This window comes from Pollachius pollachius, assembly GCF_949987615.1.
Source record: "Pollachius pollachius genome assembly, chromosome: 5".
Taxonomy (NCBI): Eukaryota; Metazoa; Chordata; class Actinopteri; order Gadiformes; family Gadidae; genus Pollachius; species Pollachius pollachius.
Genome location: NC_136938.1, coordinates 22988183 through 23002847, shown reverse-complemented (window position 1 = coordinate 23002847; position 14665 = coordinate 22988183). Strand labels below are relative to the sequence as shown.

Sequence of the window (14665 nt, the reverse complement as noted above, 5' to 3'; positions counted from 1 at the left end):
TCACCTACCACACACACACCCACCCACCTCTGATCATTCACCTACCACACACACACCCACCCACCTCTGAACATTCACCTACCACACACACACCCACCCACCTCTGAACATTCACCTACCACACACACACCCACCCACCTCTGAACATTCACCTACCACACACACACCCACCCACCTCTGAACACTCACCTGCCACCCACACACCCGCCCGGCCCGGCCCATGCAGATGGAGCGCCTGCAGGTGGAGAACGCGGCCGAGTGGGGCCGGCGGGAGCGTCTGGAGACGGAGAAGCTGGCTCTGGAGCGGGATAACAAGAAGCTGAAGGCGCAGACGGAGGACCTGGAGGAGCAGCTGGCCAAGAAGAGGCGGCAGGCGGCCTCCGCCCTGGACACGGACCTCAAGGCCATCCAGGTGGAGCTGTTTGAGAGGAACAAGGTGGGCGGGTCGCACCACACACGCAGAGTGTGTGTGTGCGATTGTGCGTGCGTGCGTGCGTTTCTTTGTGTGTGTGTGTGTGTGTGTGTGTGTGTGTGTGTGTGCGCGTGTGTGTGTGTGTGTGTGTGCGTGCATCTAGGTTGAGCTGTTCGAAGGGACGAGGTGGGTCTCACATTATACATGCAGAGTGTGTGTGTGTGTGTGTTGTGTGGGTTTGTTAGAAAGAGGGATTGATACGTCTGTGTGGTGTTGAAACTACAGTATTGATCTGGCCGGTGAAGGAATAGCATGCCAAGCATTTAAGACACTGGATACACACACAGACACAGACACGCACACACACACACACACACACACACACACACACACACACACACACACACACACACACACACACACTAGACACACACACACTAGACACTCATGTGATTGATTGTAGATTCATCCCAAGCACAGCCAGGGCCTTGGGCGCCCTTTCTACCAAACTTATTGATGCTCCATCCCACTTCAACACACACACATGTTGTAGTGTATAGTAGAAGTGGGTAGTTTGTGTGTGTGTGGGTGTATAAACGCTTTGGTGTGTGTGTGTGTGTGTGTGTGTGTGTGTGTGTGCGTGTGTGTATTAACGGCTATGTCTGTGATTGTGTGTGCTACTGCTATCTATCTTCTGGGCTGGTTATAGATGAAAGTTATCAAACACCTCAAGCACATCAGACAATTATGGTTTGTGTGTGTGTGTGTATGTGTGTGTGTGTGTGTGGCTGTGTGTGGCTGTGACTCTTGGGTCAATTTGTGTGAGCTTTACCCAAAAGGCTGTAGAAAGAAGCAACACACACACACACACATGCACGCACACAGGCACACAGACAGACACAAGCAACCTCAAGGGACTACTTTATCTCCACGCAGGCATGTGCTGTTGTGCGTGTGTGTGGGTGTGTGTGTGTGTGTGTGTGGTTGGGGGAGGAGAGGTGGAGAGGGGTTGGGGGGTAAAACATCTGGGGAGAGAAGCTGTGAAATGATTTTCTCCCTCCATGGAAGCTTTTTCCACATATGTGCACATTGTTTGTGCGTGTGTGTGTGTTAGTGTGTGTATTTGTGTCTGTGGTTGGGTGGGTGGGTTTTTATTGTATGTGTGTGTGTGTTAGTGCGTGTGAGTGTGAGTTTGTGTATTCATTAGTTTGACGATTCAAAGTCTGTTCAAATAGCCCTATTAGTGTCACGTTTTGCACGTTTCGGCGCATTTGTGTGTCCGTGTGCTCCATGGCGATGGACACGCACTGTGTTGTTCACGTGCATCGTGCGTGTGTGTCCATTGGAGTGTGTGCGCACACGCGTTCAGGCGTGTTCGTCAGGGTAAGTGGCACCATTACCACCTGTCCCCCGGTTTATTTATGAGGCTCTCAGGTTCATTCAACATCACAGAAGGCAACAAACAAACCCGCACACACACACACACACACACACACACACACACACACACACACACACACACACACACACACACACAGGGGAAAAGAGAGTTATGAGGAAGGTGAATGGAGGGAGCGAATAGGTAATCTAGGAGGTACTTTTGAGGGGCTTAGATGATTTCATCCCTCTTCTGAGGAGAGAAGGTGAACCAGGGATGTGAGAGCTGAGGAAGTCCCACTGGGCCAATGAATTATCACAGGCCTGACTCTCTCTCTCTTCCACTCTCTCTGGCTGTCTGTCTGTCTGTCTCTTCCATTCACCTCTTCTCTCCCGTTCCCTTCTCTCTGTCTCCCTGTCTGTCTGCCTCTTTCTCTGTCTTTTTGTCCCTCTCTCCCTCTCCCTCTCTCTCTCTCTCTCTCTCTCTCTCTCTCTCTCTCTCTCTCTCTCTCTCTCTCTCTCTCTCTCTCTCTCTCTCTCTCTCTCTCCGAGTGTTAGGAGGAGAGTGGATTCAGAATTCTGAATTATGGGCAGCATATCAGCAGGAAGGGTAGGCTCTCTCTGCGTACACGATAATGAGTGTAGTTTCAACATGCCCCCTCTCTCCTTCCTCCCCTCACAATCCAACACAAACCCAACCCAACTACCACCACTACACAAACCATCCACCGCCCCAACCACCACCACATCTACACCCAACCAACCACCACCCCCAACCCCACCACCACAACCCCCAAAACCCAACCACCACCCCCAACCCCAACACCACGACCCCCCAAACCCAACCACCACCCCCAACCCCAACACCACGACCCCCCAAACCCAACCACCACCCCCACCCCACGGCACCACCACCCCCGAGACCGGGGGAAAACGCTTCTCCCTGCTGAATTGTTGGAGAACAGAGGAAGTGCACGTGTACGGTTGGCTGTATTCAGCGGGAGGCTCTGTCACACTGTGCGGCTTCCCCGCTATGTCCTACGTGGTCTCGGCCGTGGTCCGTTGTCAACGGGAACACGCCACAGAGCACGGGTGCTGACAGACTTTAGGTTCACTCCAGTCAAGTAGAAACATTTAACAGGCAGGCTGGTAATGTCGCTCACACACACGCACGCACGCACGCACGCACGCACGCACGCACGCACGCACGCGCACACATACAAATGCACACATGCGCACACAGATGCACGCAGACACATACGTAGAACCGAATGACTAAAACGCAAATGGCGGCATACACACACATCCTCACTGTTACATATATATATACACAGAGATGAATGCACACATAAACACCCAGATGGGTACAGATGGAGGGACATTGCCACTAACAGGCACACCACCATTATGCTCACAGCGGCAACTAGCTGAAAATGCTAATGCACACACACAAGATACACTCCCAGAGACAATTGTAAAGAATACATTTCCCAAAACTACACATGACTTGCATAGGTCCGCACGCACGCACGCACGCACGCACGCACACACGCACACACGCACACACGCACACACACAAACTCTCAAAGCAATCTGAGTACATACACTAACAAATGCTATTTTGCAGCCGCTTTTATCCAAATGGTGTAAAATAAAAAAAGAATGTTGTTTTGAGAAAGTTTTCTTGATGCTCCCGTATGTTTTTCTCTCACTGGACTGTACACAGGGATGGGCCGTGATTGGCTTGTGAGTTTGTGCACGTTAAGCGGGGGCCCACTGCCTCTCCACATCCGCCCACACTTTCTCCTCCCCAGATTATCAAGTTGAATTATTGACTAGGATGACCCCACCCCCCCCCCCCCCCTCCCTTCCTCTTCCTAAGCACTCTCAGATCATCAAACTCTGCCAGCATTAAAAAAAAGAAAAAGACCCATCAAAAAATCAGAACACTTATGGTACTTAAGAATGAGCAGTAAAAGCAACTAAAAGCGTATGATGTTGTTTTAATAATACACCTGTGGCATGCTTCCCAGCGCTGCCTCTACCCTTTTCCGTCTAATGGGGGGATAATGGGAAGCCATATCCAACCGAAAGCCTACTGAAAAACAACATGTTAGCATTTCTGCTCTCGCTTTCGGCATTCAGAGAGCAACGCATCAAAACACATCGGAACACTTTTCTGTTATCGGGTGTTTGACCTACACGTCTTTTAATCACTTGATACAGTGATGTCTAATCTCTCCTTTATTCTCAATGTGTTTCCCTGTACTAACATTTGTATATCGACCTATTTGGCCTCAGAGTAGCACATTGAAATTTGTGTTATTGATATTTCCGGTGTATTTGTGTATTGATGGAATGTATTTGATGAATGCAATTTTTGGTTCTTGTGGATATACTGTGTTTATCATTCGTCCAAAGCAACCTAAATTGATTTAGACATATGTTATTGAGGAGCAGGTCGGGAGTAAAGGCTTCTGCCCACTTTTTGCCCCTACGTCTGACTCTTAAAGTCAGGCCACGACCTTGACAATATACGACCAATCTTGACTATCAGTCTTACCTTACCGTCTGGTCGGCGGTCCAAACTAGGCGACTGGGAAAATGCTGGGGGGTTCACACATCTCTGTTAGATTATCCGCGTCTTCTCCGAAAGCTCGACAAATCACGGGGAACACGCCCACTCACGTAGACGCTACTGAGGTCTGCACGGTATATTTGTATAATTGCCGCCGGATTGATTGACACCTCTAATGAACGACTGAGTAGTCTCTGCTGAAACTGACGTTTCAAGCCAGCGTTTATTGCAGGTTAGACAGAAGGGCTTGTTCTGTCTACCTCTGGTACATAGTTCAGCAGCAGTTAAAACCATCTCAAATTAACAAGGAAGGAAATCATGGCTTTCTATCTGATTGTCAGCATTCACATTCGTTATGACGAATGAGAAATGGGCTGTTTGATTCTTTCCATCGCTTATTGCCACCGTTATCGCAAGAGGCAAAACCAGATGTCTCGAAGACTCCCTGCACTGCACAACAATCAGAGCTGACCTCAGACCCCATCCCATCCCTTCGCCCGCCTATAATGAGCAGATCAGACTCATTATCGGCAGGATTGTAGCCTAATGGGAAGGGGCCCTAAGGCACCTTTGCTCCGGGCTTTATACTCTCAAGCCCGAACCCAAGCCTCCCGCCGTGTGTAATGTCTTCCGGATCCGTCCTCCCCCTGTTTCTGTTTCTCCTCTGACAGGAGCTGGCAGACCTTCGACACGTGCACACCAAGATGAAGAAGCAGTACCAGGAGAAGATGGCCGAGCTGGCCCACGCCAACCGCAGGGTGGAAGGCCACGAGGGGGAGGTGAAGAAGCTGAGGATGAGAGTGGAGGAGCTCAAGAAGGAGCTGGGCCAGGCTGAGGACGAGGTAATGTGGAGTGCCAGATATAAAGACACACATGCCTGGAGCTAAGCCGTCCCCACATTAGGGTCGGCTTAGCTCAGGAGGTAGAACAGTTGTCTTGTAACCGAAAGGTTGGTGGTTAGATCTCCAGCTCCTCCTAGCTGAGTGTTGATGTGTCCCTGAGCAAGACACTTAACCCTATCTGCTCCTGACGAGCTGGGTGCCGCCTTGCATGGTTGACTCTGCCGTCGGTGTGTCAATTTGTGTATTAACCGATGCAAGTCGCTTTGGATAAAAGCGTCTGCTAATTGTAATTGGTTGCCTTTAGGTGTTGGAGATGGGGTTCGTAGGTTGGGCTTGTGTTATGATATCTACGGGGGTTGACTATGGGGTTAAAGTCAGTTCTGTCTTGTGGTAAACCAGTGTTTTGAATCTGCCCTTCTCTTCAGTTATGAAGTGTTCAATGCTGAAAGTTCACAGATCGTATGTGTGTTTTTCGGGAGCAAAACACCACCCAAACAAGATGACTCTCGTGTCAGTAGCTAACTCAAACTGTAAAGGCTGAAATGCTAGTAGGAAAGGTTTTGCTAGGAGAACGAAGCTTCCAAATCCTTTCTGATCCACGGCAAAGGAAAATAAATAGGGTCAAAATGTTTGCTAAACTTCTAAGACATTTTCTAATAAACACTCATATGGCCAGAAGGCCTCAAACTTCTTTCAGGGAAAAATTGCTTATTAAAATCATTTCCACAGATGGTAAGGGATTCATGAAACAATTAACAAGACACGATTTATCTAAAATAATGAATAAACCCCATTAAATCAAAAAAGTCCATGATAGAGGGAACTTTTCTTATTAAACCAACCAATACAGCTAATTACATTTTAAGTAAATGTATTGAATCAAAGTCTCTTCCCTTATATCATATATCTAAACGTAATGGCTTCCTTCAAGTAGCATACATAGTACATGACTTGAATACACAAACATTGGCATTACTAAAAAATGCTATGCTGAAAAAGCATCAAGTATGATTATGTATCGTGGATTACAGCGTCCTCACAAGTAGGCACGTCGGTTGAGGAATAACTAGACTTAATGTATTTTCTGCCCGGTAGCTGGATGAATCTCACAACCAGACCAGGAAACTGCAGAGGTCCCTGGACGAACAGGTGGAGCAGACGGAAAACCTGCAGGTGCAAGTGGAACATTTGCAGACCAGGTGAGAGTTGGTTATTGTCTCTCTCTCTCTCTCTCTCTCTCTCTCTCTCTCTCTCTCTCTCTCCCTGTCTGTCTGTCTGTCTGTCTGTCTGTCTGTCTGTCTGTCTGTCTGTCTGTCTCTGTTTGACTCCGTCTCTGTCTGTCTCAGTCTATCTGTGTCTATATGTCTCTCTCTCTAAATCTATCTATGTCTCTCTCTCTCAGTCTATCTTGGTCCCTATGTCTCTCTCTCTCAGTCTATCTTGGTCTCTATGTCTCTCTCTCTCAGTCTATCTTGGTCACTCTCAGTTGGTCTCTTTTAGTGACTAGACTCACTTACTTGCTCTACACTGCTTGTTTGGTGTGACAGGAACATTCTCATATTGCCCATGCATGATCCTCAAAGTAATACAGGGAATATATTTGCCTGTCAGCGAGAGATATCACCCCGTTATTTTACACATAGTCACACATGGCTCCCTCAAAGTTAGCGATGTTCTTAGCATTCTATTGTTATTCGTGTTTTTAAGTGGAGCGTTTTTGTTTTCGACAGAAGCATTACGTCAGCCCACATTTCAGGACTTTGCACTCCGGCGCGTTGTTTTTTTGCAGTGATCGACTACTGGCCGTTTCACGAGAGAAAGAAATATGGAGATGGCAATTCGCTGAAACACACGATGGGACATCCATGAGAGCGCAGCATCCGGCCTCTCTGCCGAGTGGTTCATCATTGGAAAATCGTTATTCAATGAACCCTCCGTTCTCTGAGCTATCAACTCACAAAGAAAATAATATTGTTCCCGGCAAGAGCATTGATCACTTTCGTACAGGAAGTGGCCGTCAATTATCAGATATATGGCTCAGAATTCAGGAGGGAGCCATCGCCTTTCCTCGCTCAAAAATAAAAGTAAAGTGTGTGGTCAGCACTAGGAGATATTTGATGGCTTTCTCTATTGAACTGGGACCCATGAGCCGTAGACAGGGATGTCATTTTAGTTGATTCTGAATCGACGAGAACACAGAAAGTCATCGGAATTGGCGTTGCCTTTCCGGTTCAGCCAATAAATGTGACTATCTTTATAGGCTCAGCCCTGTGAGGCTTGCCCAAATAATCCCTGTTTTGTCCCCATGGGCTAGTAGCCAACGCCTCAATGAGAATGGAGACTGTGGTTTTAATGAATATAAATAAATTCAGCTCCATTGATTTTCCATCCATCAATAGTACGATTTATCAAATAGGTGGCCGTTTCTTTCAGACGAATGCTGTGTCCTTCACCGCTTGCAGTAGCATTGATTTTTATCAAAGACGAGAAACAGCTTACGTTGAGGGAGGTCATCCTTTGACCATTTGTAGTTGGTCCTTCAGAAATAGTTTCTCCAGTTGCTTGCTGCCTTGTCCATTCAATGTACTCCACTCAAACAACAACATCCACTCGTGATTCAGCAGAAGGTCTGCAGAGTTCATATCTGATGCAATCTCTGCCTCAGAGGTAAGGATTAAGGAAAAGAGTTTTAAGAAAAACTTTTGTGAATACAGTAGCAAGACTTTGTTGAAATGAGTCTACTCTATACTTTGGCTGATTCACTCTTTAAACTCTTGACTTGTTTAGAGCTACCCTACTGCATTGATATAGCTTCCTTCCATGGGACACTGGAATCCATCCAGGGATAGTATGGTTCTGAACGGGCCACGAAACAAGCAACAACACACCTTGTGTACCCTTTTGAAATAGGTTGCAAGCAGCTAGTAAAACTGTCAATCATGGACACAGAAGCCCATGGTCTTGTTAGTGTACTGTGAGAAAAGTAAACTTAAAGGAACAGCGGATGTAGTTGTGAACCTAGTTAGTATCATAGACAAGCACAAAACCATGCAACCAGGCAATTCGTTTGTGTCTGTGTGTATGTCTGTGTGTGTGTGTCTGTGTGTGTTGATGCTAAGCTGACAGGCTACTTGTAACTGTCAGGCTGACTGTGCATTTTAGCCCCTCACAGTTATCCCGTTGCTAGAGATTAGCTACATGTATATGTGTGTGTGTCTGTGTGTACACACGCTTGCATTTGAATGTGCATGTGCTATTGCCTGTCACTCAGTTCTGCAACTCATTTTATCCGCTTAGCACATTCCTTACTTCCCTACTCATTTGCTTTGTCCCTCTCTCTCTCTCTCTCTCTCTCTCTCTCTCTCTCTCTCTCTCTCTCTCTCTCTCTCTCTCTATCTCTATCTCCCGGTCTCTCTCTTTCCCTCTTCGTCTCTTCATTATTTGGTCTGCTCTGCCAACCACCAGCCAATCACAGTGCTCCCAGCCGCAGGTTACCGTAGTAACAGAGAGCTCTCTGGTTGCAGTGCTCCTTGAAGGAGTGACAACGATGTCGGCATGGCAACGGCATTGGACACTGACATAGGTGTGTGTGTGTGTGGGGGGGGTAGTGTTTCTACTGATCTGCTTCTTATGTCCTCTGACTTCACTGGCATGACATATTATTATGTAGTGCTACTTTTATTTGCTAATTTATGGATTTGCTCTGCTCAAATGCACTCTTATTAAGTAAGAGTGTGCGTTTGGCTCGCTTTATATGATCCATGCGTATATGTGGGAGTGGGTCCACGTTTAACATACTGTTGTAGTCGTGTTAATAAGACATAAACCATACACACAGAGACACACAGGTTTTCAAATTACATTGTACACGCAATGTTGAGAAGTTGTTTAAGAACACAGATATATATATATATAACAGCTGCGGGGGATACATTTCACGGAGAGAAGTAATTTTTGTGCAACCTGGCAACCATTGATCTGATTTCATTTACTTAGAGAAACTTTGAGTTAATTCAGAATCATAAAACAGATTTTGATGGCTTAATGGATTGGCAACTTCAGATTCTGTAGGCACTTTTCAGTGGTTGGTCCACAGCATCCTCTCCCAGTAGAGAGAGAGAGAGAGAGAGAGAGAGAGAGAGAGAGAGAGAGAGAGAGAGAGAGAGAGAGAGAGAGAGAGAGAGAGAGAGAGAGAGAGAGAGAGAGAGAGAGAGAGAGAGAGAGAGAGACACGGAACAAAGTTAACGAGAGAATCAGATTGAAAACCTAAAGCGACTTGCTTCCTTGTTTCCATCCGAGTCCTCCATCTTCTCAGGGCCCATTAACAAACAAACACACATACACACCCACTGGACTGCCTTTTATGCATGAAGATAAATCCAGGCTAAATCCCTCAGGCGGGAGGAACACATTAAAGATAGACAGACCCCATGTCCCTCCTATTCTCCTCCCCGCTCTTTTCCATACAGAAACGTTTAGACTGCATGCCCTTCAAACTAAAAGTACGCTGTCCTGTATGTCCCTGTCCTAACTTCGGGAAATCGGGTCTATCCAGAGAAAAAGCTGAATATCTGTTATTAAGCAAAATGCCTAGGGCTGTGGTTATAATGCTGAATATTTTTTGGCAGAACTCTGATTACTTGGAAACTTCCCATTACTCTGAAAGTTCAGTTCAGTTCGGATGGCTTATTCCAAACTTGCATTCCTTATCTGTTATTATTTTAAAAGAATCACGCAAACTGCCAATACAGCCGCTATCTCAGAACACAGGTGATTCCACAGGGAAGGGAAAAACAGCAGCAGCAAAATATGACAAAAATAAAAATGATTAAAACAAGAAATGGATGGAAGGTAGCGCACCAACCCTGGCGCGTCAGCGTGCGATGTGTAATACGTGGGTACCGGGAAGCGGGCCTGGTTCAAAGTCAACTTGCAGCTGTCTCTCTGCCCGTCGGCTCCAGCGCAGAAAAGGCTGCGCCTCACTTTGTGGATCTAATTAGACCTTTTTTGTCCCACCGTGCAAAAGGAACAAGGAACATCGGCTGCCTGGCGACAGGATCCAGCTTGATTTGTTTTCCTAAAGTCACCGCTACTCGTCCAATATAGTGGGCTTTGTGATTTGGTAATTGCCGCTTGCCGAAGGACACGGTAGGCATAAATGTTGTTTGTTTTTGCTCGTTTTTGTTTTTCCCTCACCCAGTTCCAGTCAATTGATCAAAAGCAAACCTGGTTCTCCTCCAGCTCACAGGTGTCTCCGGCGACGGCGAAATATATGGCCAATAGTGGAGAATAGAGATATCAAATCACAGAGCCCACCTGTGGCTCTATGATCATCTACTGGGATTTTTTATTCAGCGACTGCGATTTCACAGTGAATGCTCTGGGCTGAGTGTCACTGCCGTCAACACTGTGATCGCTCAACATGGGTGTTATTAGACTGCACCGGGAAATTGGGGAGCCACACAAACAAACACTTTTTGCAGCACGCCACAGCTCTGCTGACGAGGAAACCGGTCCGAACAAGCCTCATCCCGCTTTGACTTGTCTCGTTGGATTGAAACGTGAAAATGGACTTGTGAAGTGGCCAGAACTTCCGGTTTTTTAAACTCTTTTAATAAATCCACTGTGATTCAACGTCAGCAATGTTCCCCCTGTCTGGTGTACCAGTGGATAATGACCCGATGGTCGTACCTCATTTGTATGGCTGTGTGTACTCCCTTGTGTATGTGTGTGTCCTTACCCCGTACACAACAACACAGCTATGGATGAGTAATGAAGATTGAATAATGAAGACTGATGGGACCGTTGGCAGCATATGTTCACAATTCAATCCCTCACATTTAATACGAAGGACAAAGAAATTCTTATGACAGCTTATTTCCCAATTTCTCATTCTTAGCCGAGCTATGAGCTACGGCCAAACCGCAGTAGCATCAAGCCCGGTATATATGACTTAATACCGCTGTCTAACAATGTGGGGCTGATCCTCTGTAGTCAGCGACGTCTGTTAGCCTCTGTAGTGGAGCACGGCTAGCTGACACTGGCTGGGCGAGATGTGACCACGCCCTTACTGCTGCCAAGTGTTGACCTTTTAGAAATGTTAAATGTGGACTTGTAGTGGACACGCACACACACACGCAATCTGTCACACAACCTGTCTCACACAATCTGTCTACCACTCGTTCACTACAGGTGCAAAAAGGAAATTTTATGAGCTTTAGGATGTGTGTGTGCATAGAATACAGGCATGTATACTATACAAGGAGAGACCGAATAAACAAGAGCTTTGTAGTAATAAGGAAATGTTTTGCATTGGGATTTTTTTTTGAAGGCCTTAAGATACTCACGACACAAAGAAATTCAACACATTTTTAAATCACATTTTAAAACACAGGGAAAAAAGAGATTAATGAAGCATGAAATTAAATCTCAGAATAAAAGAAAGAGTTTGGGGAGAGCTCAACATCCAACGCTGTTTCTGAAAGGGGTTTCTGTGTTTCAAGAAAAGGCTTCCTAATAAGTTCAATGTCCATCATTATAAAAATGGAAATGGAGAGGGGCCCGGCTGCTACGGCCCCTCATTAGAACGTCGTTAGGCTCACATGCGCTGCTTCCTGTACCCCCGCCCGCAGGTTGCGGCGGCAGCAGCAGAACCCGGGACTGTTCGGGAAGATCCGCTCGTCCCGCTTCTGCCAGGACAACCCGGACGGAGCCCACAGCGACCCGGACGAGGAGGAGGAGGAGCAGCTGCAGATCCCATAATACACACAAAACACACACACAAACATACACACGGAACACACACGCACACACACACACATACACAGTGCAGACATGCCCACACACTGACATGCACGTCGACGCACGTACACACATACACAAACACACAAGCGCGCTCATGCAGACACACAAACACACACACACGTATACATAGTGCACACCTTCACGCACATACACACACCTGTGTGCATATATGCACACGTACACCAACACACACAAGGAAGCTCATGCACAAACAGATGCAAATAGGTGCACACATACATATACATACACGCACACATTTATACACCTATGCACACACACACGCGCACGCACACACACACACAAACACACACATTGATCCACCTCCACAGGAAGGCCCACATCAGCAACACACACAAACACATAAGGGCACCAATCCAACTGCACACACACACACACACACACACACACCTTTATTTCAGCAAACAGGCTAAACCCTCCGTGGGTCCTGACACGCCTCCGTTGAGTGTTAAAGCATTTAAAAGATGTCTCATGAAAGAAAAATGCGATGTTCAAGTGAGCAGAGATGCGCACGCGAAGGGTATTCCAACGGGTGGCTTTCTAACGGACACGTAGATGGACGCGGACAGGACAGCCACTGTAGAAGAAGACATTCCTGGCCAGAGCAGACACAGGGTCACTCATGTACATACTCCTTCGTACCTCATCAGTATCACCATGCACACACCTGTCTGGACACCTGTCTGCTGCTGTGTCTCAAAGACACAGTAGCACCCTGTCCCCCCCCCCCTGCCATCTCCACCTCCTCCTCCACATCACTCATCGGCACAAACGACGACAGAGAGAAATCAGCCTTTTTTCCCCCCGCTGAGATTCATCGTCCAGGCCTCCAAAACCAATGACGTTGTGTCCTCCTCCTCGTAGACCCCATCCTTCAGGAGCGGAGACACAGGAGCTATTTGGGTGGGTTTTCGTCCCTCTCTTGCCCACCCCCAAACCCTGCTCTATCAATTATCTATGACTCTGATGAAAATAATTAGTTCTCCAAACTAGAACAATAATAGTAATGAAAAAATCGGTTGGATGTGATTTAGTATGCATCATCGCTAACAGGGATGCAGCTGTTTGCTCCATGCAGCATTTAGCGGTGAAAAACATTTGCACCAGGGCTATCATAAAACCATCAAGATAACGGATCATACAATGTCAGTTTCTCATCTTGTCGCCTCATTCGGAGATAGGTTTCTGCTGTCTTATAATGAAAATGCTTGGATTTCATTTGATTATCTTTTATGATAAACAACAGCAGCGAAATGGCTTCGACGGAATCAAAAAAGGACAAATGGCTCCAAGTTTGATATGTGAAAAGAATTGAATTAAAATGGCAGACATTTGCCTGTGTATGTGTGGTGGCAGGGCGGGGCATTGGCCTTCATTCTCTCAGCCTCAAATCTCGTGAAGAGGACCAAGATTTTATACTGTGTAGGACATTGTACACTATTTATGTTACTGTTCATTTTGTTATTATCATAGTTTTTATAAATGATATGCACCACAGTTGTGTTTCTTGTTGTTGTAATATCTCTATAAATCTTGATTGTAGAAATTGATGGCCATGCGTGATGTTTATCTGTGTGTGGCGTGCTTATCAGGGGTGTGTGTGTGTGTGTGTGTGTGTGTGTGCGTGTGCGTGCGCGCCGGAACCAAAGCCAGTCAGATGAAAGAGTTTCAACCTCTGACCAATGTAGACAGCCTTGCAACACACACATGCTTTTAGTGCAACACTATAATGATTTTGGGCTCAACTTTGGATTGAATCTCCCAGTCTGCAACCTTCCTCCTTAAGACTTAAAGATCAACTTTGAAGGATTTAGTGGCATCAAGTGGTGAGGTTGCAGATTACAGCATATTACAGTAATGCTATATCCCACAATATGCTACACCATGCATTTTAAGTCATAAGCTATGCTCCTGTGTGGGTGGAAATGTGTCGGTAAACACACCATCAATATAACACTTGATAGACACTGACAATATAATGCATTGTGTAGCGTCCATTCAGTGCAATCAGGACCGGAAAACTCAGTGCTGTCTTGTACCTGCTGCTCTGCTGGCCTCTTGCCCGGAGTTTAGACAGAATACTTACCTGCTGAACAGGCAACCAAACCGCTCCGTACACAAGCTGGAATCAGTGTGTGTGTGTGTAAGCTGAGGGTAATTCCCCTGGGTACAGTTACGATTATTGAGGACGCTGGTGGGTGGGCAGAGCACGTCTTGCAGTGTGTTTGTGTGTGTCCCCATAGATGTGTGTGTAGCCCAGAGGCTAGTTCATTATGCTAATGTCCTTGGCGGTGGTAATGTGTGTGTGTGTCTGTGTTCTCATTAGGGCCAGTAATGGCTGACAGCAGGATGACTACATTGATCCCTCTGTAATTGTATTCCCGTTGATTTCGCAGAAGCCTCACTCTCTTTGAGTGTTTCAACTTATTTTAAATGGAGAAATAAATGCAAGTCTGTTTTTTACTCCTAAAATATATCTAAATGACATGCATTTTCTGGCCATTTCAAATCAATGGGTGGTTTAAAGATATTGCTAAACTCATGTGGTTCTCAATATTGGTGGCTTGTGTGTGTGTGTGTGTGTGTGTGTGGATGTATATGTGCCTTTCTCTTTTCTTTTAGTGTTGACTGCTC

At 46.4% G+C, this 14665-nt stretch overlaps 1 protein-coding gene across 2 annotated transcripts in view; it reads left to right on the top strand.

Annotated features, from left to right (window-relative positions):
- Positions 1–13577, top strand: part of ccdc102a (coiled-coil domain containing 102A) — a 43699-nt gene extending 30122 nt beyond the window's left edge. For both annotated transcript variants that reach the window (XM_079737291.1, XM_079737292.1), the window contains exons 7-10: positions 227–436; positions 5039–5209; positions 6305–6408; positions 11842–13577. In XM_079737291.1, the coding sequence (XP_079593417.1) occupies positions 227–436; positions 5039–5209; positions 6305–6408; positions 11842–11971 (615 nt within the window). In that variant the 3' untranslated portion in view covers positions 11972–13577. The remainder of the gene's footprint in view (positions 1–226; positions 437–5038; positions 5210–6304; positions 6409–11841) is intronic.
- Positions 13578–14665: the final 1088 nt, after the last annotated feature.